The 27,327-nt window shown below is 43.0% G+C and overlaps 1 protein-coding gene across 8 annotated transcripts in view; it reads left to right on the forward strand.

Moving 5' to 3' along the window:
* The window catches only part of GPM6B (glycoprotein M6B), a 164,460-nt gene that overhangs the window by 118,608 nt on the left and 18,525 nt on the right, over window positions 1-27,327 (forward strand). For 2 of the 8 annotated variants that reach the window (XM_049873343.1, XM_049873345.1), the window contains exons 1-2: window positions 3,155-3,257; window positions 11,953-12,072. The exons of 1 other annotated variant lie outside the window; for it this stretch is intronic. In XM_049873343.1, coding sequence (XP_049729300.1) covers window positions 3,197-3,257; window positions 11,953-12,072 — 181 coding nt within the window. In that variant the 5' untranslated portion in view covers window positions 3,155-3,196. Of the gene's footprint in view, window positions 1-3,154; window positions 3,258-5,602; window positions 7,198-8,991; window positions 9,951-11,952; window positions 12,073-27,327 lie in introns of those variants that run through there. 5 more of the 8 variants (XM_049873346.1, XM_049873347.1, XM_049873341.1 and 2 more) reach the window with 4 other exon arrangements.

A 27,327-nucleotide genomic window follows, 5' to 3' on the forward strand; every position in this document is an offset into this window, starting at 1 on the left:
AGAGTGGAACTGTTCCATAGGGTTTTCTTGGCTGTAATCTTCACAGAAGCAGATTGGCAGGCCTTTCTTCCACAGTACTGCTGGGTGGGTTTGAACCGCCAACCTTTAGGTTAGTAGTCGTGCACAAACTGTTTACACCACCCAGGGATCAGGAAGACCTAGGGGTACCTTAAACCATACATGCCCATCTTCCCCGTCAAACTTCTTCCTCCTCTTCATTTCCCCATTTTGGTGGTTCCTGGCATGACCATCTCCTCACTCAAGTTAGAAACTCCAGACTCACCCTGGAATCATTCTCTTTTACCACCCCTACACATACGTTCCAATCAGACGTTATCAGGATCCTCACTTCCTTCATGCCATAGTTCAAGCCCTCACCTTGCCTGGCACTATTGCAGGAGACTAACTAGTTTTCTAACCTCTATTCTCCTGCCCCACTCTGTCTTCCACATTACCAACAGAATGACCTTTATACAGCCTTCCATATCCACAGCTGACCTTTCGGTTAGCAGCCGAACTCTTAACGGTTGCACCGCCAAGGCTCCTCGTAGTGCCTGTGTTAGGACTACCCCGGTGAGGAGAGTTCTTTGTATCCCTTTAGCCTGTGGGTTCCCTGGAGACAGGTACCATCTCTTGTGCACCTCTATGCTTCTTGCAGATGGTAGCGCTTAGGAGATTATGCAAAACATGTTTACTGAGCTGACCTGAATTCTGCAGAAGACGTTCAAATAGGTAAGTTGAACCACGTGAAACTACAGTTTTTACTGGTCAACATCAGCAATTCTATATGGTTCGACCTAATTTATCTACTTTGTGTCCATATTTATTTTACCTGTTTTGGCATTTCAGAAGAATTCTTAGCATCAGCCAGACTGCCTTAAAGCTCCAGGAATTATTCTCAGCTCTGGGAGACATTTCTGAGTGCATTCATCCAGTTTTTCTAACCAACAATGGATGCCGATGTCAGAAATGTTGTAATGGTGTACTCTGTTTCCTTCTTTGCTGTTGACAATTTCTCTCTCAATTTTGTTTTTTTCCGGTTCAGATGGTTTATCATAAACCTTAATTAGGTTTTGAGGTTGTATATAGGGATATGAAGTGGTATGATGGTAACTTCTAGAATTATCGTATTTTATCTGCCTAATGAAAAGAAAATGAGGTAGTCCTGAATAAGGCAGAAGAAATGAATTGTTTATTTACATATAGTTTTTCAGAGTGAATGTGGGAGATGACAGTATTAGCTGGAAGATTTGTGACTATTTTCTCCAAAGGCTTTGATTTCAATGACTAGAACTAGAGTTGTCTTTGTATTTAGAATATCTTTCATATTCTGCCTTCCCGCTTCTATCAGCATTTAAAAATAAGATTCAGCAGTTTTAGGCTTGTCATGCTTCTCAATCCCCTTGTCATGAGACAATAGTATTGGCGGGGGCCAAGATTTAAGGGAACAGTTCATTGTGGGTGTGGTCTTCTAGAACAATGGTTAAAGTAGAAGGTGAGGTGAAAAATTGAAAGAAAGTATTAAAACAGGCCAAACTGGTTTTTGAAATCTTTCCTGGCTTGACAGGGCCAGGGGTATTGAATATAGAAGACTTTCGGGATTGTCTAAAACTAAGTGTGCTACAAGATCAGATTGTTAGAGGATTTGGATTCAGGATCTTATACACTCTTTTCTTGGGGTGTTGAGCAACAAACCCTCAAATCTTGGGAGAATTTTTTAGGAGAGGGTGGTCTCCATCTTGTCTTTATATTTGCTTTTTTTTTGATAGATTTGTGTAAGCACACAACCAACTAGAAGATTCTATTCACAGGGAATCCTTCACCCTATGGTTATCAGTGGCCATCACTGTATTTGACTTGAGTTTCTGTAAATGTTCTTCATTTCTATAAATGAAGGCAAGTGGGCTAGCCAAATGTTTAAAAAATGGTTCAAGAGTTAGTGAAACTTGAAAACACATAGCTCGTAACTATGATGAAGACAATATGCTTAGATGACGTGAGAACTTTGGTTTTGTACTGTGTGGGTATCCAAGGTGGTTTGTGAAATCTGCAGTCAGAATCATTGTTGATACAATAGCTTTTATTCTGAACGTTGAGAATGCTCTTGAAAACACCCTTTTGAATTTCATTCAGTAAGGTGTTCTAATGAATTAAAAAAAAAACTCCATGTACAAATAACCACGCCCTACAAGAAAACTGCTCTTATTTTGAATTTCCTTTCTAAGACGTCACCAAAATGTCAGTTAGCTATAACTGTAGCCTATTAATGCTTATTTTGAAATAAGGAAGGGTGCCTTTTTATAAATTGGGCTTGAGCTCAAATTTCTCTTATACTATCATGCATGTTAGCTATAGACCAGGGAATGGATTCTGATACTGAATTGCTACTCCGCTATTGTTAAACCCCTGTTTGGACTTTCTTCCCTTTTTTGTATTTTTTTTCTCCCCTCTTAAATATATATATTTTAAAATCTCTGTCTATGTATCTGTCTATCAAGAGAGGCTGATTGTGTAGAAGACAAATATTAAAGAGAGCAAAGAAAATAGAGACCACGGCAAGCCCTTTGAATAAATTTTGCCAGGGTTGGGGCAAATGAAATAAATCAAACGTTGATGCATTATAAAGGGTCCTGGAGAAGAAAGAGTTGTACTTATTCTTGGGCGTGCATTGTCCCGAGAGGAGACAGATACAGTGGCGACCAGCTGAGTCACGTGGTGGGAGGGGGCTCTTTTCTTCCTCCTCCACGTCCCCTCCTCTGATGTCACAAATCTATTCATCCCTGGGAGAGTTAATTAGCATTCACTGGGTGCCTTGGTGAGGGAAAAGAAGTGAGCAAGCGCTTGTAAGAAAGCAAGGAAGGAGAGCGCGGTGGGGGAGCGGTCCTGCGCCCCTGGGCGCCGCATTGAGACTTGAGGCCCCATCAGCACAGAAGGGCTGCTTTATAGCTGGGATCCTTGGTGCCGTATGGCTGCCGGCTCCTTGGCAGCTGTCTTTGTGGATCAGTGGGCAGAGGAAAATTGACGCTGACAAGACTTGCATCTTGGAAGGGACTGGAATCTACTGTAGGGAAGAACAGAGCCTCTAATCACACGGGTGTAAATAAGAGACGGAGGGGGAGTCCGAGAGAAAAGGAAGAGGAGGGGAGAAAAAAGTGTGTGTTGGGGGGAGTGGGGCAAAGCATTTTTGGTGGATGGTATGAAGCCAGCCATGGAAACTGCAGCCGAGGAAAATACTGAACAAAGCCAAGAGAGAAAAGGTACCCAGGCTCTGACAATAACCTGTTTCCAGCTTTTCACTGGGGGTGCTGCAAAAGGTTGAGCCCGGTTTTGTCTCTTTTAAAATGGCTCTGAAGCCATCTCGATGGCAGGGGCTTGCTTTTGGGGTGGTTTTTTCATGTAGACTGATGTAAAATTAATAGAGCAGCCTCGTCTCTTCAATCCATGCCTCTTCCGAATCCTTCTACCGAACGTGCTATTTCATAGAAGGAGCCCTGGAGCTTGTCACCTTGGGTAGATGGATTGGGGAAACGGTCTATTTTTATTAATATAATTAGTCGTTACTTACGTCTTATGTTCTGCATGTTGCTATGGCTTAGAAGCCTCGGGCATATTCCAGGGACATGGAACGTGGTGTTTTCTGCTAATGCTGAGGAGGAACTGAGGGGCACGCGTGTGAAATATGTTTTGGTACCACTAATGCGCTAGTGACTGGGACATTCTCTTAGTTCCTTATTCTAATACAAGTGCTATTTCAGACTGTGACATGTTGGAGCTTGAGAGAGGGGACGTCAGCTCTGTCCCCCAGTGCTGATGGAAAAACGTGGCTGGGGCGTGGGGCGGGGGGGTCCTGCTACTTATGACTTAGAGATTTGGGGAAGGAAAATTGATCAAGGCTCTACTCCTTAAGCAGAATCTTAGAACATCTCAGGATACTGACATACAGAATGGCTTTCTGGGAGAAATAAGTGTTTTACAGTAAGAAAGTGGCAGAAAAGAGAAGCTAGAATTAATCTCTCTTTTTCTAGATAATGGATGGATTTCAAGTTTGATAGTCCATCGAATCAGCTCAGCCACTGTTAGGTTAATGGCATCTCGCTCACCCAAAGTGATAGACTGTCGTGAACGCACAGAAACATTCTATAACCGCGATGGCCCTGTTAGAAAAAGCCATCAGGCTCGGTGATTTCTCACGGCCGTGGGGTCCACTGACAGCCACTAAACAACAGTAATTCTCCAGGATGGAGACACAGCTGGGTTTGGTTTATGAACACATAGGTTAAACCATATGAAATTGGTGCTCGTCAACCATTTTTCCACCCACAGCAACAATTTTATATAGTCCAACTTAACAGCATTCTGGTGGAGAGACTGTTTTTAGATGGAATTTCTTTTTGTACACAATATTTTAATAATTTCTGTTTATCCTAAACAAAAGCAATTTCATTTTTAAATTGATATAGTTCAATCCCTACATCAAAACCATCTTCCTCCTTCTCAGCCAGAAAAAAAGAAAAAACCGCTGGCTTTTCTTGTATGTGGATGTGTGTGTGTGTTTAATCTACATAAATGACTAAATAGCAGCAAGAGAAGCTCTTGAGAGTATTCATCAAGCTGAAGAATGGAGATAAAAGTTTAAAGATTTATTTCCCTGATGATTAGAGACTAAGTTGACTGCATTTTGGGGATATTATAATGTAATAACATTCAGAGGAAGTCTAGCATGGCTTCTAGCAGTTGTTTCCTAGAATAGATGATTTTGCCCAGTACACAATTTTATTTATTAATATGGCATTTGCCAGTGACAGTTAAAACCATTTGGGTCTCTGCAAAAATATACCATTTGTTTTTCTCCCCACAAGCGAGCAAGGGTCAGAAAACCTGTATAAAGTCCTTTACTTCTCAATTGGGTATCTCATTTTGTTTTATAAAATAGGCTGTTATTATTTGAAGTCATTTAAATATTATTTAATAACAAATCTGCAGACTGCCACTGTATCCTTGGTAACCTGGTTATGAAAGCTCACTAGCTGTGGCTTTACAGGCAAAATCAGAAACGACATAATTCCTGGAGGAACTTGAAAAATTACCAAAATCGATAAACACTAGCTGTCTTTTAAAATAATTGAAAAATACCAAGTTACCGAAAGATATCATCCCATGTGTCTTACATGCTTGAATAAGAATACGGGCCAGGTCATTTATTTTTACTAATCCTCTAGCAGCCAGTCGCTATGTGACCTACCATAACTGTGGACCTGGAGGGTGGCCTGGCTCCTGACCTTCACTCAGATGAACAAGTTCATGTACTGGCTGCCTGAAGTCAAAACTCACACAAGTAATCTTCTTTGCCATTTCCCGTTTGCTCACCTGTTGTCGTTAAAGGCATATGCAGAAACATAAAACTACAGCCACAAATGTTTGTGCGTGCTTGTCATTCCACTATTCCCTTCAGATTTAATTTGACGTTTTATAAAATATATGTTTATTCCATTGAAATTAACATTGAAATATTCGACATAATTACTTATAGAATACGTTCTGTAATTCTTCAACTGTGGATCTTTTTTTTTTTTTAAGTCTTTCAGCAAGGGATTTTTTTTAATTCTATACATTTTGTCACTTCTTAAAGAGTTTTTATGCACTTTTCCCCCCTCTATTCCTCCACTCCTGTTCTCGTTGCATTGTTGATGCTTGGGGCAATTTTGCCCAAAGGCTAGCACCCTATAACTTGTGAATAAATAGCTTTGGATTATTATAACAGTGGTTATTAAGCATGTAAATTAAATGAAGCTTTCTAAATCAGCCTCAGCTTTTATAGTCAGTGCCCTTCTGGAGACTTATGTCAGGATAAAACCTCCCAACTGTTGGGATTCACCATCTCCAACACAGAGCACCGTTTCTTTAAATCAGAATGGCTTTGTTCCTATTTTAAACCCAAATCATTCCTAGTCCTTAAAAAAGAAAGTATATGTATTTTGAAACAGCCTTAATAATTTTTGTCACAGGACACCACTGTCATCGTTAGGTGCCATGGAGTCGGTTTCGACTCATAGCAGCCCCATGTACAACAGAGGGAAACGCTGTCTGGTCCTGCGAAATCCTGACGATCAGTGCTGTGTTTGAGCCCATTGTTGCAGGACACCACTGAAAAAAAAAAAAAAAAGGACACCATTAGTTGACTGAAATTCGCAAGAATTTAGTAGCTATTCGGGGATTTTAAAGGGAAGCATGCAGGTTTTGTCTACTGGAAGTAAGAGATAACCACATTGTCACAAATGACAATTTTTAAATTGTAAGCGTGAAATTAAATCAAAGCATGAGAATTAAGTAGGCAGCCTCACTGAAATGGAGGAAATGAATAAGACAGAATCCAAGGAAATAGATCGAGGGAGCCAGTAATGAAGAGATGGCGCATTGGGCTTCCATTTATTTCAGTGGAGTATTGCTTGCTATCAATCCATTTGTGAAAACAAACGCAGCTGGAATTGCTGGGAGTGCGTAATCACAGAGTAGAAAAACAATGGAATCGTAACGTCTTCATTTGCTCTATTATGTGAAAAAAATCTAAATCTCTCTGATGAAAATTATTTTTATATACAGGGAAGTGGAATCAACTGACACAATTACAGGCAGGCTAGTGAAATCCCTGTGAATCATTGTTGAAATAAATGCCAGAATTCCAGGCATCCAATTTAAGTTTTTTTTTAAGCACACTAGAAGAAAAACGGAGCACCCCGGAAACAATGCGTAATTTAAAATGAGGTTCAGGATATAGTCAGAGTAAGAAATGAACCAACTGTTGACTTGTTTTAAAAAATGAACACATCCATTTAAATCTATTTAATCAAATAGATAAAAAAAAATTTTTAACAGCAAAATGCGTGCACTTTGGGCTCTCCTCTTTCTTGTTTAGGAAGAAAAGCCCTCCTCTAGATTGCATGGCCTGTGTCCTAAACAACCAGACTGACACACTTAAAAGGTTACACTATTTATTCCTGATGGTCCCTGAACTCTTTGATCTTGAGAATTTGAATGACGTTTTCTAACTTGATTATATGACTGTGGTACAGAGAAAGTTTTAGATGCAGGTTTTCTCTGTAAGAATCTGCCAAGGAGAACATCTGAAGAGAGGGTGTCTGGGGAATAGGCTGTCGAGAAAAGAGTGGGCCACCAGATGGTGCCGGACATATGTGGTAGGTATGAGCCAGCCGCCTTTGATTTTTTTTTTTTTATAGAAAATTTAAATGTGGAAAAAGATCACAAGGAACCATTTGGTGTATCTCCTACTTTTCCACTGAGGTTTCCATCAGCCTGCTTTTTAAGACTCGGCCTTGCTAGTTCATCAATTAACATTAGAAAAAAGAATTCTGGCCCGTTTCTGGAATTTTGATTTGCCTTCCCTGAGAACTGAGTGAGAGCCCTGAATTTTGTTAGTATAATTAAACAAATCTATTTCTCTGTTATTTGGAGGTGTAGGTAAATTGAGGGTAAATGACCCTAATGAAATGACTCCTTAGTCTTCATGTGTCTAAGAACATGTGAAATACCCAGTGTCCCCTGATATGTGTCCCCCCACTGGGACTGGTGATGCTGAACAGGATGGTGCCAGAGATGCTATCTTGCCTTTGTACATATGTGTGCGATGGTTTGCCAGGATTAAGGATGGCTGTGCAATGGAGGAAGGTGGTGAGCACACTGGCTTTTAAGAGATGGAGGTGACAATCCCAGCTTCACAAGTGTGCTTGCTTGGCTGTATGTCCGTTCGTTCACTTCATAATGTTCTTCTGTGAAACATCAGCCTTCTCTGTCCTCCTGTTACACTGAGAAGTGTGCTAACCCATCTTAGGGGCCATTAAAAAAAGAAAAAAACTCCATTGCTGTTGAATCAGTTCTGACTCATAGCAACCCTATAGGACAGAGTAGAACTGTCCCGTACGGTTTTCCAAGGAGCGCCTGGTGGATTCGAACTGCTGACCTTTTGGTTAGCAGCCGTAGCTCTTAAGAACTATACCACCAGGGTTTCAACTAGGGATCATTACCAAAACCAAACCCAGTGCCGTCGAGTCGATTCCGACTCATAGCGACCCTATAGGACAGAGTAGAACTGCCGCATAGCGTTCCCAGGGAGCGCCTGGCGGATTCGAACTGCCGACCCCTTGGTTAGCAGCCGTAGCACTTAACCACTATGGCACCAGGGGTGTGGTTTAATCTTGGTTTTAACCACAGTTGTGTTGATTGGTAGATTAAATAGCAAGCCATGCACTAGTTGAAGAATTTTGATCCTTGGCCAGCCCAATGGTATCTCTCTTCAGAGAGTAGTGTGGTCAGAGAAAAGAAAATAATTTCCTATGTTATAACTATAGGCTGACTTTATTACTTGCATTAACTGCTTTATATATTCAAGCCCTACTATGCTATATTCTGTACCAGGAGTCAGCATACTTTTTCTGTAAAGGGTCAGATAGAGAATATTTTAGACTGTGTGAAGCACACAACCCCAGTTGCACCTACTCAACCCTGCCATTGTAGTATGGAAGCAGCCAGAGACAGTACTTAATCAACTGGGTGTGGCTCTGTTCCAATAAAACTTTATTTACAAAAGCAGGTGGCCATAGCTTGCCAACCTCTGCCACATTCTGTAGTGTTGTTATGGCATTCCTTTAATATTTTAAATAACAGTTAAAAATGAAGGATGATAAATACAGCTTTCAAAGACCTTGCCCTGCAATTTTGGCCTTTCCAGGAAGCCCAGCCTTTGTCACTTATTTGCTTCTGGTGACAGTTTCCTAAATGCTAGAAAGCATTTCAGTCCGCATTTCAGCCACTCAGCCTTATCATTAAATCACATTGTCTAAGTAAAAGAAAAAACATGAACAAGGCATTGGGTTTTTGTTTTGTTTCCATTTGTTTATTTATTTTATCCTGATAAAATATATCTATAACAACACATTTGCCAATTCAACATTTTTTACATGTACAATTCAGTTACATCGATTACATTCATCATGTTGGGCAACCATTAACCTTTTTCCAAATTATTTTACCACCATTAACAATAACTCAGTGACTAAGGCTTTGGCTCCCTCCCCCCCCCCCAGTTTCCCACTGTTTTTTCATACCACCTCGAGTGATAATCCACCACAGTTGTGTCTGTCTCCATAAGCCACACAGCTCGCCTCAGCCCCGACCATAAAAAATGTCTTGGATGTCGGTCGCAGTCCTTGCTCTTCCATAAGAGTATGGGTAGATCTCCACCCCCTTCTATCTTCTACTCTCTAAGGGGGCATGTTTTACAGTCTTAGCTTTGCAGGACATCAACCAGGGTCTTCCTAGGTGTGTACATTTCCATGTCTTTCCAGTTGCCCATACTTGACAGAGTGTTTTTAATACACCACTTGAGCTGAGGCATCTCCTCAGAGCCATGTGACTCCCTTCTACTTGTTGGGACCTTGCCCATGGGGTTAAAAATGTATACTGTGCTCTTTGAAATTTTATGAATCACTTTAGATTTAATACCTTTATTTAATACTGGCTCAGAAAGCTAAATTGGACATGGTTTTCTTTTCCTTTATATCTAAAGATTTACAGTAGTAAAAAAGGTCTCCTCAGAAACATTAGTCCAGGGGGTCAGGAAACACCCACGCAGTTGCTGATCCCATCCCCACTGCTGCTGGCGTAGCATGTTTTTCTGCTGGACGAAGCGTCTCAGACACCACTGCCGTGCTTTTCTCAGAAAACACGTTAGTGTTGGGCAGGCTGTGGTTTTTTGTCGTGGGTGCCTACAGCCTGTGCCTGAATGTCTATAGACCCCGCCCCCATCCCTTCCAGGAGATGTGGACGAGCAGAGAGGAGGTGACAAATGTGCCCTACGCAGAGCCTCCCTGACTCTTGTGTCGAGATCACTGTGGCGGGGGACCCAAAGGTCTATTTCTCGCCCCACAGGGTTCCAGGTACCAAAAGCTTTCACTGTTGGTCTCTTGTCTGCAGCTAAATATTTATTCAGCAAACATTTATTGTGTACCTACTATGTGCTGGGCATGTGGAGCTAAATATTTTTAAAAGGAGGATGATAATTTTCAGATTAAAAAATAATTGAACTACTTGTTTGGGGTCGATATGGAGAGCTCACAGAACTTTATAAAAAAAATCAGATCATACAATGAGGTGGATGTGGCCTTCTTCTGGCTCTTTCCACCAGCCCCTCTGGGTTTCATTGACTTCAGAGAATGTAGCACAACTTATGTCTGAGACAGAATCTTGTAAGCAGTAAAACAAACATCTAATTCCAGCTTAAGAACTTTTAAGAACCCCAAAATAGTGTTACTGTCATGGGACCTGGAACATTTCTTTAGGAGGCAAAGAAGCACAGGTCACCTCCAAGTGACCTCAGAAAAACTATTGTTGAGTTAACCACTGCCTCAGCCAAAAAGTAGAAAATTAGAGCAAATGCACAGGCCGCAGTAAGACAACACGATGGAGTACGGTTACCCAGGCTCACACCAGGCCCCTCCACCCTGTGGCCGAGTGATCTTGGGCAAATGACTTATCTTTTCCTTGCCCTCAGTTTCCTCATCAGTAAAAACAGAATAAGAATAGTATCTATTTCCTAGGGTGGTTGTAACAAATGAGGTTCCGGATAAAATGTGCTTAGTACGATGACTAGCACATCGTAAACACTCCGTATATTACAGCAATCGCCATTGTTCTTGACACAAAAACAGCAGAGCAACAAAAATCATTTTGTTCTGATCTTATCCCAGCATCTTTTTTCCTTTTGTAAGTAAAATGCTTTTATCTGACCTTGAAGTCCAAAAAGGTTTTCTCTGAAAGCCCACCTGGGAAATTATGTCTCTACTTCCCAAGGTGAAATACCTTGAGCATTTTTAGAGATGATGGAGAGTAGAGTTGATGTTTCCTAAAGAAATGCCTTGTGACATTAAGCATTGGCTTGTCTGCCTCATGACAAGGCTGCTTGCCTGGTCTTTGTCCTCAGTAATTGGAGGTGCTTGATCTGCTAATGGAATGATTACCCACATAATGACAGAATCATCGTTTTCATCCTTAAATATTTGTGGCACCTCAGATGGACATACCTCTTACTATGCTTTGTGGAATTCTCAGATATAAGCCTGCCATAGTGACCTTATGGTCTCTTAGGGATTTCAAGATTCAAGGTCACCAGTTATCAGAAGCCTACACTGTGCCAGGCAAATTGGTAGGTATTTTCCTCCTCAAACCCTAAGAAGTGGGAAATATAGTCATATAACCAGCGAGGGACCAGAATCCCTGGGAAGCCAATGGTTAGCACGTGTGTGAGTAAGCAGTGGTTCCAGCCCAACATGCTGGGAGAGAGTTGGAACAGGGTTTAATCCAGAACATTCGAGATTTTGAAGTAGTACTAAGCTTAAGATGAGGTGACAGAGACTGCTGCAGACGGCAGTGGGAGCGCAGGTGTCTCATCCAAGATTCAGCAGACCACAAGTCTGTTTTCCAGATTTTCCAGATGAGGACTTAGTACCATTATGGGATGTGAGTTGGTATTCAGCTTTGCTTGTGCAGCTGGCAATGATCATATTGCTCTGATGGCCTGAAAATGAAATAGGGAAATATTATCATGAGGAGCCACATTTCCTCTATGAGAATAGTGTCTGCCCCAATTGAGCATCCTAAGGGCTAGAAGGAAAGGGAAAGATGGAGAAAATAAGCGAAGAAAAAATAACTTGGGGGATTTATGTAATCTTACATGCAAAACCAGAGGGGAGACGGCGAGCATTTTCAATTCATCATGCTGAGTGAAAGAGCTGCCATTTACGGAGGGGTTGTATTTCCATAGCATATTTGGGTAGCACCCCATTTTCCTTTGACTATGTGGTAAAAGAATAACTAAAAATGCTGATGTAGACTCTTTGCTGGAGATAGAGACACTGACTCTTTGCCACCTGAAATTGGCAGTGAACAGCAGAGCTGAAATGGAAATTGGCAGGTACCACTGGATGTACCCAGGCTCAAAGAACCACCAGTACCATCCTGTGCCAACCCAGGGGGACAGGGCTGGCCCCTTGAGCAGTCCAGGTAAATACAGCCTCGGGATGCATTCTAATAGCAAGTCACTGTTATCTTTAATGTGATTTTTAATGGCTTTTTCAGTTTGGTGACATTTTATGTTTTACTTGATGCATTAATTTGTTCACATGGGCGTGGGTAAAATTGGCCCTGTAAAAAGTTTTAATCATCTTTCTTTTTCCCTCCCCCTCTCTCCATTCCACCCCATCTTTCTCTCCGTTTTTCTCCCTTGTCCTCCTTCCCTCCCTCTCACCTCCTCTTCTCAAAGGGAGCAAGCAGTGTATAGTGAGCTATGCCTTTGGGTTAACCACGAAATGTCCAATGGCAGAACCAATAATGGGTGGGGGGTTGAACAGGGCCAAGAACTGGGCCAGGGCACTTGTGAGCATCCTCAAGTATCTTTCCAGGCCTGCCACTCAGCATCGCCCTGTTTTAACCTCAGTTATTGCCTTTGAGAAGGAAAAAAATCAAAGCCCATGAAATTAGGATCGGATAACCGATGCTCAGTTCCCACCAGGTAGGTTCATGGGATCCGATTTCTGGTTTCCTTGCTCAGGAATTGCCAGGTGCTGGGTGTGGGTGAAGTGTGCGTCAGCCGATTAGGGGAGCCAGAGGGTGGGAACGCCGAGCACCCTGGACATCCACCCCTTCATGTTTTCCCAAAGTCTGTGCTGGCCTCCGTACTCAGTGCCATTAGTAAGACTCGGTGTAATTCAAGTCACTTAACTGTGGCTCTAAAGGGATGGTGTGTCAGATAAATACAAAAGCAGGCTTAAAGGATTCCTATGATTTTGCACGAAGCCATAGTGCCATTGCTCCCAAATGGTCGCTTACTTTTTCAGAAATAATAGTGTAGCACCTTCAACCCTTGAAAGAGGAATCTTGAGGTGCAAGGTAACACACCCACCAAATTGCGAAGTCTGAAAACCCTGAACGAATTTAATAATCAACCTTTTCCATTTTCTTTTTAAACGTGATTTGTGGCTTCAGGTGACCACGTCGTCTGATTTGGGATTTATTTCTATATTTTGGGTAATTCATTGGTTCATTTGACGTATGACCAGTAGGGGCCGGCTCGGTGTGGGCCTGTGTAGTGCTACTTGTAAAAGGTGGGGGAGAGACAAGAGGCCCCTTCCAGCATTCATTTTCATAGATCCTTTAAAGGACGGCAGGTTCTGGCATCTTAATAAAGAATCTGCCATTAGGTGTGGTGTTTCCCTATGATGGAATGCTGTTTGGCCATAAAGAAGAATGAAGTCCTGATAACAGGCTATTATGACATGGATGGACCTTGAAAACATTATGCTGAGGGAAAGAAGCCAGGCCCAAAAGACCAAATATTTTGTGATTGCATTTCTATGAAATGTCCAGAGCTGACATATTCATAGAGACAGAAAGCAGATTAGTGGTTGCCAGGGCCGCAGGGAGGGGGAAGGAGGTACAAGGTTTCTTTCGGGGTGATGGAAATATTCCAAAATTAGATTTTGGTGGTGATTGTACAATTCTGTAAATTTACTAAAAAACATTAAATTGTACAGTTAAAACAGGTGAATTTTGTGGTATGTAAATTATATCTCAGAAAAATTGTCTTTAAAAAAAAAAGCAAAAAGATGCTATTTGATGTGCACAGTTAATGGCAGAGAAAGAAAGGGGCATTTTGTTAACTCCTCAGAGAGCATATACCCCCGTGGCACAGACATTGGAAGCGGTTGTGTCTGGAGCCAGCATTCGAGACCTTACCGATGATGGTGTAAAGAAGACGGCGAAGGCCACAGATTGCAGGGCGCTAACGCACCAGGTTATCACCCTTCCCATTGCTTGGTGATTTTCTTGGCTCCAAATCAGTGCAGTTGCCATTCTGTACTTAGATCCCAAACCAGATGGTGGGAGGTAAAAAATAGAGACTTCCATATGGCTCTTAAGTCTTTTTTTTTTTTTTTCGCAGAGTTCTCAGTCTTTTTTCCATGGGTGCAAGGGGGAGGTTTTGATACAGGCTGACCAGGAAATCTTTGCCAAAGGAAAATGCCTCCCCCAACCCCAAAGTTACAAGAGTAGGGACCCTCCCCCAACTTCCTTATTGCTCGTTGGAAAGGTCAAGGTGGTTCTAGTTTCTTCACCTTGACCTTTTCGTGTTTTTCTTTTTTGCTCTAACTTCCCAGCGGATTATGTCTTTAGGGCTTGGGTAGTTACTCCTCCACCATCTGTCTATTTCTTTTGCTTTTTTAAACGTCCACATCTTTTAGGCCTAAACCAGTTGCCGTGAAGTCGACTCTGACTCATGGTGACCCCATGTGTGTCAGAGTAGAAGTGCATAGGGTTTTCAGTGGCTGATTTCTTGGAAGTAGATGGCTAGGCCTTTCTTCCGAGGCACCTCTGGGTGGACCCGAATCTCCAACCTTCCACTTAGCAGCTGAGCACTTAAAAGTTTATGGCACCCAGAAACCCTCTCTAGGCCTACAGGAAATAAAGAAGTGATTCTCTTATCTCCTCCTCTGAAATCATGCCTCTTCCCCCTGAAGAAGATGGGGGAAGGGCCAGTGAAGGCCAGAAGTTTGTTTCCTGTGGGAAAGAGAGGGCCGGAGGAGAAAGTAGTTGATAGGAGCTTGGGAGAAATTCTCAAATGTCCCTCCTCTTTAATAGAATTCACTGACACGTAATACGCTGTTGCTTAACATAGGCCACAAATTTATGGGCCACAAGTTTATGGGCCACGGATGACTACCCATATGCGTGTACCCCTGTAATTCAGAGTTCAGTCTTATCAGGTAAGAAGCAGAATACCCACCCACTTCACCCAGCATCCATCACCCTTCCCCATCTCCCAAATCTGAATAGTGTTCTGATGTTTGGGTGAAGATGGCCATATGCTTCAAAAGTCCAAACAAAGAGAGCACCCACTCCGTGTGAACAGAGAGCGTGGGGGATGTTGGTTTTTAGCTGTGAGTTTAGCAGGAAGCCCAAGTGTTGTGATTTGTGTTCAGAATGGATTCCTGAGCAGGAGGGGAGGGGCGTGGGGCCTGGGAGGGAGGGACACGCATATCGCATTTCCTGCTGTGACTCAGGTGGCACTGCTAGGGCTGTCTGTGGGCCCAGGTGCAACCTCAGGCTGGCTCCCTGACAATCGCAGCAGGTGTCCCTCCGGGCCGCATGGATCCCTGTGTAGGATGACACTTGCAGACATAAAAGTCCTGGGACATAGTATCAAGTTTTTGTCATTCTTTAGAGAAGGAATGAGAGATAAATCTCTGGGTGGTATTACTGTCACTCTTTCCTTACCTAAGGTTGCAGGACCACTAAGTTTGAGGTCTTTTCCCAAAACACTTGAAATGTATTTCAAGGGGAAAAGCCTTAATCCTTTCGCATAGGTGGTGCCGCTCCGTTCCCAGGAGTCTGGTTGGAGGAACTTTCTTAGCTAATTAATACAGCTTAAGCCAGGAGAGGCTCTGAGTCTGTCTAATGGCATCCAGTTACTCACAGTGTTTCAGCTTAAATGGCGGTAAACAGTAAAGACATTAAAGCAGATTGTAGCTCAAGTTTGTGCTGTAAAGTCACTGAGTTTTTTAGAGTTCTTCGTATTTTGTTTTTTGCTATGTATCAGTTGGAGCCCTGGTGGCATAGTGGTTAAGAGCTATGGCGAGCTACGGCTGCTAACCAAATGGTGGGCAGTGGAATCCACTAGCCGCTCCTTGGAAAACCTATGGGGCAGTTCTACTCTGTCCTACAGGGTCGCTGTGACTCAGAATTAGTTCACATCAATGGGTGTGCTTTTTTTATATATATACATAAATATATATTTTTTAATCACCTGCACTTTGGGGGGGGGGAAACACAAACTGCCCTATAGAGCAGTGAACCGTTTTTGTAGCTTAGTCCCAGGGTGACGCAAATGGTTAACATAACTAAGAATAAAGGCCTGACGGCGTATTTCCAAAAAATCAACCATTGAAAACCCCATGGAGTGCAGTTCTACTCTGACACACATGGGTCGCCATATGTTAGAATTGACTCGGTGGCAACTGGTTTTATTTACCGAAGACTACTGTGCCAGCCATTACATTGACTGATAGGGAATTTCTTGATTGTTTCTGAATGTTCCTTTTTTTTATTGTATATATTTTTTAGTATGCGATTGATACTTGACTGTGTAACAGTGACTCACTGTGTCTGTGATATCTAGAACTCCCTTTGCCTTTTGGTCGTGTGACTCCTCCTCAGCTCAGAGTAGGCAGAGCAGAGATGAGAAGCAGCAGCAGATGGATCAGTACCGAGGTTTGATCTGGAGCTTTTTATCAGGGACAACATCTGGTTTGAGGAACACCAGCTTGGACTGTTCAAAGCTGTGATGCCCAGCCTTTTAGAAGTAGTGACATCTGTTCTTCCCTTCACTTATATTACCCCTTACATTTTTGGTTATAGTGAATCAAAATTAATTTTGTGTTGAAATTTTTTGCCACCCTCTGGAGTCACAGGAAGTACTCTGAAATGGCTGGGAAGGAGCGGACATCTGCCACTAGAGTCTCCTAGCTCCCCTTTTGGGTGCCCCATTCCTGCCCAAACAAGGGGCCTCCTAGTGTTACCCTGTCTCTGAAAAGCTGATATGAAATGGCTTTTATACTAAATGGAATATTTTGGGTGGCAGAGAGTCGTTTAGGTGGGACCGTGCTTTCTTCACTGAAGACCGTCATGCTTGCACTGTATCTGGGCGCTTCCATGGACAGTGCTTTCAGCCTAAGGAATTACTACCCTAAAGGTGACACGTCAGGTTTGTAGGAAAGGTAACTGGATGGAAAAAAGCCTGTTTACCTTCCTGGTGTTTCACAGAGGTGCTAAATGGGACTCCTGTGAGGACTTGACTGGATCAGGCTGTTTTTGTAAATAAAGTTTTATTGGAAACAGCCACGTCCATGTATTTACTGATTGCCTTTGGTTGCTTTCTCACTACAATGGCAGACTAGTTGCCATAGAGAAGGTATGGCTCACAAAGCCTAAAATGTTTACTCTCTGGCCCTTTACAGAAAAATTGCCAAGCCGTAACTTAGAGTAACGTAGTCTTTGCAGACTGCAAATTCTCTCTATTCATGTTAGGCAACGCCTAAGAACATTGCTAGCCCCGAAGTTGCCTAAAATGTTCTCTGTGAAAGATCTGTCACCCTTTTCCCTTCAGGCTGCAAAACACTTGTTCCCTCTGGGGAATCCCTATTCACAGGTTCTAGGCTATGACTTAGCCCTTCTCCTGAGGGTCCCTAGGCTCCTTCTGGAAGCTCTGCCCCTCCGGCCTCTTTCAGGTCTCCTCAGAGTATTGCCATAATAAACCAAGTCCTGTGAAGTGATGTCATTAGCTCCTCGCATCTATCATTCTATTCAGTGTACTTTAGCAGGCTTTATTTTCTGTGATACATAAAATCTCTTTTATATTTTATTAAATGTGATATGGGGTCATTTCTTTAAGTGATTTTTCAAAGTAGTTTAGCTCATTCAATCAGAATTACCAAGGGTGCTGGTTAAAATTCATATTCTCAGGCCCCACCCTCTCTGGCATGCGGCCCAGGAATTGGCATGTTTTAATAAGCTTTCCAGGTGATCCAGAGGCACCCTAAAGTTTGACCACCCCTGCGAGATACATAGAACATCATAACCTTGGCTAAGCAAATAGCTCGTCTTATAAAACCGTTGAGAATACCTCATTTCAGTTCAGAATGCCTTTCCAAGGAACAGCGCACACCACTTGAAATTCAAAGGCAATCTGTATACATGTTTATTATCAAGATGCCCAAGGCCAAATTCCCACATCCTCAGCAGACAGTATGATGGCATTTGAAGCAATCTCCTCTTGAAGTGATGTTTTTTATATTGTCACTGCATCTTCATATAGTTTGTAAAAATGCACAAATATTTTATCGTAGAGTGGCAGGCCAACACCAGACTGCGGCTGTGTGTTAGTTATTTGTTGCTACATACATGACTCCAGAATTCAGTGGCTAGAAACAACAGCACACATTATCTCAGTTTCTGTAGGTTAGGAGTCTGGGCGTAGTGTGGCTGGGTACTATGTCTCAGAGTCTCTCATGAGGCTGCAATAAAGGTGCCCACCAAGGCTGGGGTCTCATCTGAAGGTTCGACTGGAGAAGAGTCCAATTCCAAGCTTACACCCACGTGGTTATTGGCAGGATTCGTTCCTTGCAGGCTGTTGAACTGAGGGCTTCAGTTGCTCACAAGCCATTGGCTGGAGGCCTTCTTGATTCTTTGCCACATGAGCCTCTCCACAACTACCTCACAGCATGGCTGCTGGCTTCATTAGAAAGAGCAAGTGAGAGGGTAAGAGAGAGACTGCTAGCAAGACGGAAGTCTTTTGAAACCTTATCATGGAAATGACTTCCATGATCCTATCACTTTTGCCGTATCCTCAGAAAAAGGCCTGGCGATCTACTTATAAAAAATCAGCCATTGAAAACCCTATGGAGCGCAGTTCTACTTTGGCACACATGGGGTTGCCATGAACTGAAATTGACTCAACAGCAACTGATTGGTTGGTTGGTTGGCTGGCTGGTTGAGGGTTCTAGGATCACCTGCATATGACTCTAAATTGAGAAAGGATCTAAATGGGGTTAAATGTTATAGAATGAACGAATGGGTCACTGGTAAGAAGTTCTCAGCCTAGGCTTTACAGTAGAATCCCCTGTCGGGGAGGAGTCTGTAAGATCCGGGTCCACACCCAAACCAACTCAGTCAGAATCTCTGGGGTCGGCCTCAGGCATCAGTGTTTTTGAAAGCACCCAGGCAATTCCTTTGTGCAGCCAAGGTTGAGAACCATTGCTCTAGACCAGTGGTTCTCAATCAGGGGCATTCGTGCCCCTCAGGGGACATTGGGCAATGTCTGGAGACATTTTTGGTTGTCCTAACTCGAGGTAGAGGGGGGATGCTACTGGCATCTAATAGGTAGAGACCAGGGACACCACTTAACATCCTATAACGTACAGGACAGCCCCCACCATGGAGAATGTCAGTAGTGCTTCAGTGGAGAAACCTGGGCTAGACCCTATGCTTGAGTCCGGAAACTGGCACTGGATGAAGAGTGCCTTGGTGGAACAGCTTTGTCCCCGATGACACACGTACTGCTGGCAGGGATAGCGTAGTGTGTCTGGAATATTATACACGATCTACTTATCTGTGCTTTCTAAAGAAGAGTTTTTAAAAGACACAGCAACAAATTTAAGTCCACAGATACGCGTATGTAATATAGATCACATACATGGATGTCTGCATATATCCACATGGTATGTACATCATGTAGATACAGACGTGTGTGTATATTTGTGTGTGTTGCGTGTGTGTTGTGTATGTCAGTTCTTGATTAGAAGGGAGTTAGGTTTTAATTCACTCCCTTTCCCTTTCTTTCCCCTAACTCTAGCCCCCTGTCCTCTACTTGGTAGTTGAGGTCCAAAGTCCTCAGCCCAGAGGATGCCTCCTGCTCTGTCTTGCTGCCCCCGAGTGAACACGGTGTGCATCCTCCTGGTCTGGGAAGTCCCCAGCCTGCTCCCGCCCTGTCTGTCTGCCTGCCACCACCAAGTGGGGGCAGCCCATGGGTCCTGCCTCCCTAGTAGATGCCCCCCACCAGGTTTATCTGGCTCCTACCTTTCACCACCAGGTCATTAATTTCCAAAAGGGGTTCTCAGCACTTTTAAACTACTGGTGTCTTTTGTAAAACTCAAACTTAACGGTGTTTTTTAAAAAGCTTTTTTTGAGGTATAATTGACATGTGATAAGCTGCATATATTTAAAGTGCGTTCTTTGATAAGTTTTGACATTTGCATACGCCCATGAAACCATCACTCCATGGTAACATATCCATCACTCCCCAAAGTTTCTTTGGGCACCTTTGGAATCCTCCTTCCCATGCCCCCATCCCCAAGCAAGCACTGATCTGCTTTCTGTCACCCTGGATTAGTGTGCCTTTTCTAGAACGGCTCTTATGAAGATGGGTTCACATAAATGCTCTCACAGCTTCTCGTCGACCATTCCTGTAAAATGTTGCGTGACGTTGATTGCTTAATAGCTCCATGCCTTTGTCTGGTTTTCATCCTTCCTGCTCCCATTGAATATGCCCTGCCCCCTCTGAAAAAAAAAAAGAGCTTGCACCTGCTCCAACCCTGCCAGATTCATCCTGCCTCCCCTGCTCACTCACCTTCCGTCCCTCCCCACTGCCTGCAAAGTGAAGCACAGCAGGCTTCAGGCAGGCTTTGAGGCCTCCCACAGGAGCACCCACCTGCCTTTCTATCTCTCCCTTGACACTATCCTGCTAAACGCGGCCACACCCTGAACTCTCCCAAGGTCCCCTGCACCACATTGGTCCTGCTCTCCTTCCTTGTGCTTTTCTATCCGTCCTGATCATGGGGATCCTTCTGTTCACAAGGCCTTTCTGTCTACACCGCTGCCATCCATAGACCCTTCCTCAGCTTCCCACGTGAAACCACCCCACCAATGTCCCTGTTTCCTCTTACGGCACAAGCTTTATTCTACTTTTAATTATATTTATTTGTCTATGTGTCTTACACCAATCCCTCACCGCACCCTAAGTGTCCATGCCGGGAAGGCAAACCAAACTCCTACAGCTCCCAGCACAATGCCTTGCACATAACAGTGATTCACCAGACACCCATTGAATTGAACAGCATCCAGGAAACAGACTATAGCACCCAGATGGTCAGAGGAGGTTGACTGCTGTCAAAGCTTAACTATGCGAATAGTTCTCAGAAAGCTTGAGCTCCCTACAGATCTCCACACTCTTAAAATCTGCATCGTTGGAACTTAGATCTAGCTTCTCCACACCACCGCTGGTCTCTTTGATTTGTTGCCCCCCCACACACACACTTCACTCAGCTGAGAGCATACATGTGGCCTTTACTAAAACCAAAGTCAGGTCCCACAAAAGGCAAAGGAAGTGACTAACAAGTGTCTGTTTCTTGAATTTGTTTATCCCCAACCATGTGAATGTGTCTTCACTTTTATATAATTGCGTGTCATTTCCTGCTCATGCCATGTTGCAAATGTTAGAGGTTAATCTATTCTAAGACTTTCACAATGTGTCATATTTAATAAACTTTAGGGCATACTTTTCAAAGGATCTGCTGAAAAGCTTTTCCCTTTATATCATTAGAAATAGTTTCAGCATCTTTATCATTATATACTTAAGCTTTTAGGTCTAGGGCTGTAAGAAAGTCAAGTGAGAGCTGGGAAACAACCTATTTTTCATTTGAGTGATTTCTCACTCAGCTCTTTAACAGGAAGCCAAGTGTGGGTATTGACTTCATGCTACCTTCCTAGTGTGATATACCAGTGGTTTTCCCAGACTTTTGAGTGTCAGGCCTCTTTACACTCTTAAAAATAATCAAAGACCCCAAAAAGCTTTTGCTCATGTATGCTGTATCTATCAATATTTTCTGTATGAGAAATTTTAATGGAAAATTTTATTTTTTATTATTTAATAAAAAATTTATTGTTTATTTAAAATAACAATAGCAAATCCCTTACATGTTAACATACACAATGTCTAGGAATGATAACTATTTTCCAAAACAAAAATGTTTTGCATTTTTGCAAATCTCTTTAATGTCTGGCTTAATTTTAACTGGAGTCGTACATCTGCTTCTGCATCTAATCAGAGGCATCTTGGGGTATCTTGTTTGTGTTGAGGTATGTGGAAACTTGACCTTGCATGTGTTTGTAGTTGGAGAAAGGAGGAGTGTTTCAGTGGCATTTTCAGATAACTATGGAGCTCTTCCTTGATATCAATACCAAACCTGTTGCCGTCGAATAGATTCTGACTCATAGAGACCCTATAGGACAGGGTTGAAATACCCCATAGAGTTTCCAAGGAGCAGCTGGTAGATTCAAACTGCCGACCTTTTGGTTAGGTAGCTATAGCTCTTAACCACTGTGCCACCAGGGCTCCTTTTCCTTGATAATACACCAAAATTCAATAAACAGTGATTTCTTAAAGATTACTTGTAATGTGGAATCTGAAATCTTATCTATGAACTCTTTATACTCTGTTCCACTGAAAGTCCATTGCTCTATCGTACACTTCAGTTGGGTCTCATATTCAAAAATGGTTTTGTAACATCATACCTTGTTCTTTCAGAAGATATTGGTTCTCCGAGTTGTGCAGATCTTCTAGATGTTGACACATTTCATTATATGATGTCAAAAAAATCACCTTTGTTCATATCACCATTGATTCCATCCAGATGCCTGTTAAGTATTGGGAGGTTGTCAGTCTCAGTATGACAGGTCGAAGTCTTGGTTCCCTTTCCAGAGAATTTCTGCCAGATACCCAAGTCTGAATAACTCTAGTATGTCCGTCATTCTTTCAAGAAAAAATGGTGTTCCATGAAAAAAGGTGCTAGTTTAGCATGCAACTTAAACAATGACGCCAGGACTTGCAGCAGAAGTGCCTTATGCACACTTCCCATTTCATCACATAGACTATTAAACAGACATGTACTCAGGGGCTGAGATTTAATAAAAAATATTTTTTACGGCATTATCAAGGACATTCTTAAGTGAAACTGGCTTTTTATTTTTTTAATAGCCAGTGTGTGGTGGTGAAGAATGCTCTGATGGTCAGTACACTCTGGTATGACTGCCTGATTCATGCTAAGGCATCTGCAGTTTTACCGTGCAAATATCAACACACTGGAAAAAAGTATATAAGATCTTAGTGTTGATAGAAAACAGTTTGACCTTGTGGACCTCCTGAAAGGGTTTTGGGGTTCCCATGGGTTGTGCAGCCCGTGCTTTCAGAACCCCTGTTCTATGTGCTCACTGCTTAGACAGGAGCGGAATTACCTGGGAGCTGGTGAGAAATGCACACGCTCAGGCTCCATGCCAGACCCCTGGAATCAGAATCTGCATTTTAACGAGATCCCCAGGGATTTACCTGCACATTAAAGTTTGAGAATCTTGTCTGCAAAGGGCCGTATAATAAATATCTGTGGCAACTTTGCCTTTGTAGCAGCCATAGACAATATGTAAATGAATGAGTGTGGCTCTGTGCCAATAAAACTTTATTTATGGACACAGAAGTTTGAATTCCATATACTTCCCATGTGTCATGAAATACCATTCTTCTTTTGAGCTTTATTTCCCCCAGCCATTTGGAAACGTAAGAACAATTCTAACTCACAGTTCATATGGAGAGCTGAATTTGGCCTGTGGCCCTGGATTTCCCGACCTCTGCTCCAGAACGCTGGTTCTCAGCCTGGGGAACTTTAAAAACAAACTAATTCCCGAGTCCTGCCCCCAGAAATTCTGTCATAATTGGTCTGTGGTGAAGCCTGGGCATCAGGGTTTTAAAAGGCTCTCTGGATGATTCTAATGCTCAGCAAAGTTTGAGACCTCCCTGCTCTATATTTTTTAAATAAAGTACATTTTGTTTTAAGCATGTTTTAGAATTTGGCAGCGTCTTTACTGGGTTTCTCAGGCCATGATTGTGTGTCTTATAACCTTAGTGCAGGGTTTCCTAACCTTCAACTATTGCCATTTGTAGATGGGTCATTCTTTGTCCCTGGGTGGGAGGGTGTCCTGTGCATCTTGGGGTGTTCAGCAGTATCCCTGGCCTCTATCCGTTAGATGCCAGCAGCACCCCCCTCCTGGTGGTGACATTGCCAAAGGCACCGTTACCCTGCCTTTGACAGTCCCTGCCATAGGGCTCAGGGCATCACAGAATCGCCGAGGTCTCTGTTCACTGACATTCGACATTCACGTCTGCCTCTCTTAAGTGGGATTCTATCTGCCTCCATTTTCCTGTGGCTGGTTGTTTGAAAGTTGCAAAGCTTGGTTCCTGCTCCTTTGCTTTTTAATTTTGTGGCTCATTAGTGAGGCAGGCCATGTAGAGAGGGCTGTGTGTGTGTGTGTGTGTCAGTGTCACATTCATTCCCTGGGGAAGAATCCGAGCCCTTGTTCCCGCTGGCCCTCCTTCGGAGCCAGTGTTAAATCTGCAGCCAGCATCACAGACAACTTGGGGCAAATCACTGGGCTGTTATGAACTCACAGCCATGGCAACGGCCAGTCCCAAGCCTGAGGACAAAACGTGTTTTATTCTGTTGTTCTGCACAAAAGGTTCTAGGGATGCTGGAGACAAAATGGCCATTGAGAGTTAGAGACATTGATGCATATTTTTCTCTCCCTACTGTGTGGTTTATATTTAAACTGTCTTCGGCAAATGCACACTGGAGTTTTTGTGTAAATCAAAACTGAAAATTCTCTTTAGCCAGAGACCAACTAAGTGAAGGCTTAACACATTATTAGCCCAACAGAGGTTTGCGGGGTTTGATGAGAGGGATTGAGATTTCTAAGTAAAATATGCCAGAAAGCCCGGCATCAATTTTTTTTACATGAGATAGATCACAGTTATCCAAAAAAAAAAAAACAAAAACAACTTCCCTTGCCTTTCTTGATTCGTGTTAACCAACTTTGTCATTGCTGGTTTGAAGCTTGGGGAACAGCCTGTGGATTTATAAGAGTGTCCAAGAAAAACATTGATCTTCCTTAGCTAGCATCAGCTTTTAAGAATATGGCTGTCTGCTGCTGGGAGTGCCACCACCGTATTTGAAAACATCAGCCTTGGTCATGACTTTTTGCGCTTCTTGTACACTTCTTTGTCTGGGTGGGCACTCCCAGCTCCGTGGGAGGGGTATTTTGACTCTGCTTTCTCAGACCCTGTCTGTGGCATGACACTAAAGCATTTTTGATGTGGAAACCACCGAGGTGAATAATAACTTGCTTGGCTCAGTAAAAGCACTATTGTTGCAGTCTTTTCAAGACAGCTAAACAACTTGGAACGTTTCTTTTTCTTTGTTGCAGCCCTGGAACTTGCCATTTGATTGGCAAGTGGCTGGAGTGTTAGGGCCAAACTCAGTGGGCCACCTCTTAGGGAGAGAAAGCCAAACACCATGGAACACAAAAATAGGCACTTCAAACTGCCTCAGGACGCCATGCTTGAAGGTGGGACTGTTGACTAGAAAGAGGCTTCTCCAACTTTAATGATCACCTGGGGATCTTGTTAAAATGCAGGTTCCAATTCAGCTGGTCTGGAGTGGGGCCTGAGACTGTGCATTTCTCACAAGCTACCTACTGAAGCTGATGCTGCTGGTTCAGTCACCACCCTTTGCAAAGCACTTTCACTTGATAAATGGTCCACTTACATCTTTTCTTGACCTCTGAAAGTTTCCACAGGTGTCCAGTAGAAGCTGGCAGACCCACGGATCCAAGCACCTATCAGAAATCTCCCAAACTCAATATCTTTGTCCTCGGAGGTCAACAGCTAGAGTTTGAGTCAACCCTAGCTCAGGGAATGACACAACACCCATCTGCTTCTGCAAGCCAGGGATTTAGGAGTCTTCCTTGGTGTTCATCAATCCATCCCCACACACCCCCATCCAATCCACACCAATGTGTGCCCATTTGATGCCCTAATTATCTCTCAGACCATCAGTTTTCCTTCACTCACACTGCCTCCACCCTGGTCCAAGCTTCCATTGTCTTTGGCCTGAACTGTTGCAATGGGTTTCTACTTACTCCCGCATCTATTTTGCTCCCTCCCCGACAAAAAGAGTTCTCCACCAAAACCCCAGTCTATGCTCCATGCTTAAACATGCTCAGTGGTTTCACATGATTCTTAGGATAAAGCCCCAAATCCTTAAGGTAGCCCAGAAAACCCCAAGTGGTCATGCTGTGATAGGCTGCACCCTCACTTTAGACTCTCTTGTCTTCTGGCTTCTCTCACACCCATGAATGCGCTCTACTCATTTTTGTCAGGGAGCCTTTGTTCAGGCTCTTCTTGCTCTTTCCTAGCTTTTACCCAGGAAACTCAAATTCATCCTTCAGATATAGGCTCTGGAAGCCTTCTCTGGCCTCCCCTCAAAAACATCAGTCATTCTCCACTGTTTGCCTCATAGCACCTCTCAGCTGATGTCATTTGGTTAATGTCTGTCTCCCCCATGGACTAAATTCCATTAGAATGTAGACGAGGCCTGTCTTAGCTCACCATTGATTCCCCAGTGCCCAGCCCCATGCTTGGGACATCAAAGACACTCAGTGAACCTTTTTTTTTTTTAGCGTGATAAAAATATATATAACAAAACTTTTGCTAATTCATCAGTTTTTCTATGTACAATGCAATGACATTGATTATTGATTATGTTCATCATGTTGTGCAACCATCAGCGCTCTCCGTTTCCAAATTATTGCATAACCATTAATGGAAACTCAGAGCCCCTCAAATTATGATGACTCCTTCCTCCTCCATCCCAGTGAACCCTTCTTGATTGAATGCCATGAAATGAGTGAACGGTTGCTCTCTTCCTCCCAACACTGTCATCTTCACCAATGTCTGTGACTTCTTAACGGGCAGGTACAATTAAACAAGGCCTTTAAGAGATCCCCAAACCCAAGATGGTAATACTGCGTTCATGGAGAAGAGTTTCTCTTGCTTGAATGAGGGCTGAGCTGTGCTTTTCGAGGAGTCTCTGCTAAGTGCTCCTTCCAAATGAGTTACAGCTCATCTAACGCTGGCTTTCTGGTTCTCTTGAGTATTTATTTTAATAATCGACTCATTAGTCATGGGCTGGTCTTCAGAGCCTGATGCTCAATGTCTCAAAAACCATTGTTTCGTATATGTTGTCCAGCTTTTCAGTTGTTTCAGGCAGGAGGACAAATTCAGTCCCTGTTACCCCATCTTGGTCAAGAGGCGGGAGTCATTTTGTGACATTATATTTTTATTTCAGTGGAATTTGGTTGGTAATTAAAGGAAGTTGATAGAACTGAGACAGTGAGGAACTTATAGCATTCTTTAGGACAGTGGTTCTCAAACTTGAGTGTACATCAGAATCACCCAGAAGGCTTGTTAAACACAGATGGCCAGGCCTACACAAAACTTCCTGATTCAGTTGTTCTGGTGCGGGGCCTGAGAGTGTGTGTTTTTAATACGTTCCCAGGTGACGCTGATGCTGCTAGCCCATGAACCATACTCTGAGCACGAGTGCTTCAGGGTACGGGCCAGCAAACTTTCTGTAAGGAGTTAGACCCTTTACGGACCATTCTACCTCTGTTGCAACTACTTGACTCTGCTGTGTAGGGCAAAAACAGCCATAGATAATTTTTAAATGAATGGGTGTGGTCGTGTGCCAGTAAAACCTTATTGACCAAAAAAAAAAAAAACTTTATCTGCCAACCCCTGGTTTAGGATAACTTTGAGCATACCCTGTG

The sequence above is a fragment of the Elephas maximus genome, chromosome X, assembly GCF_024166365.1.
Source record: "Elephas maximus indicus isolate mEleMax1 chromosome X, mEleMax1 primary haplotype, whole genome shotgun sequence".
NCBI classification, from domain to species: Eukaryota; Metazoa; Chordata; class Mammalia; order Proboscidea; family Elephantidae; genus Elephas; species Elephas maximus.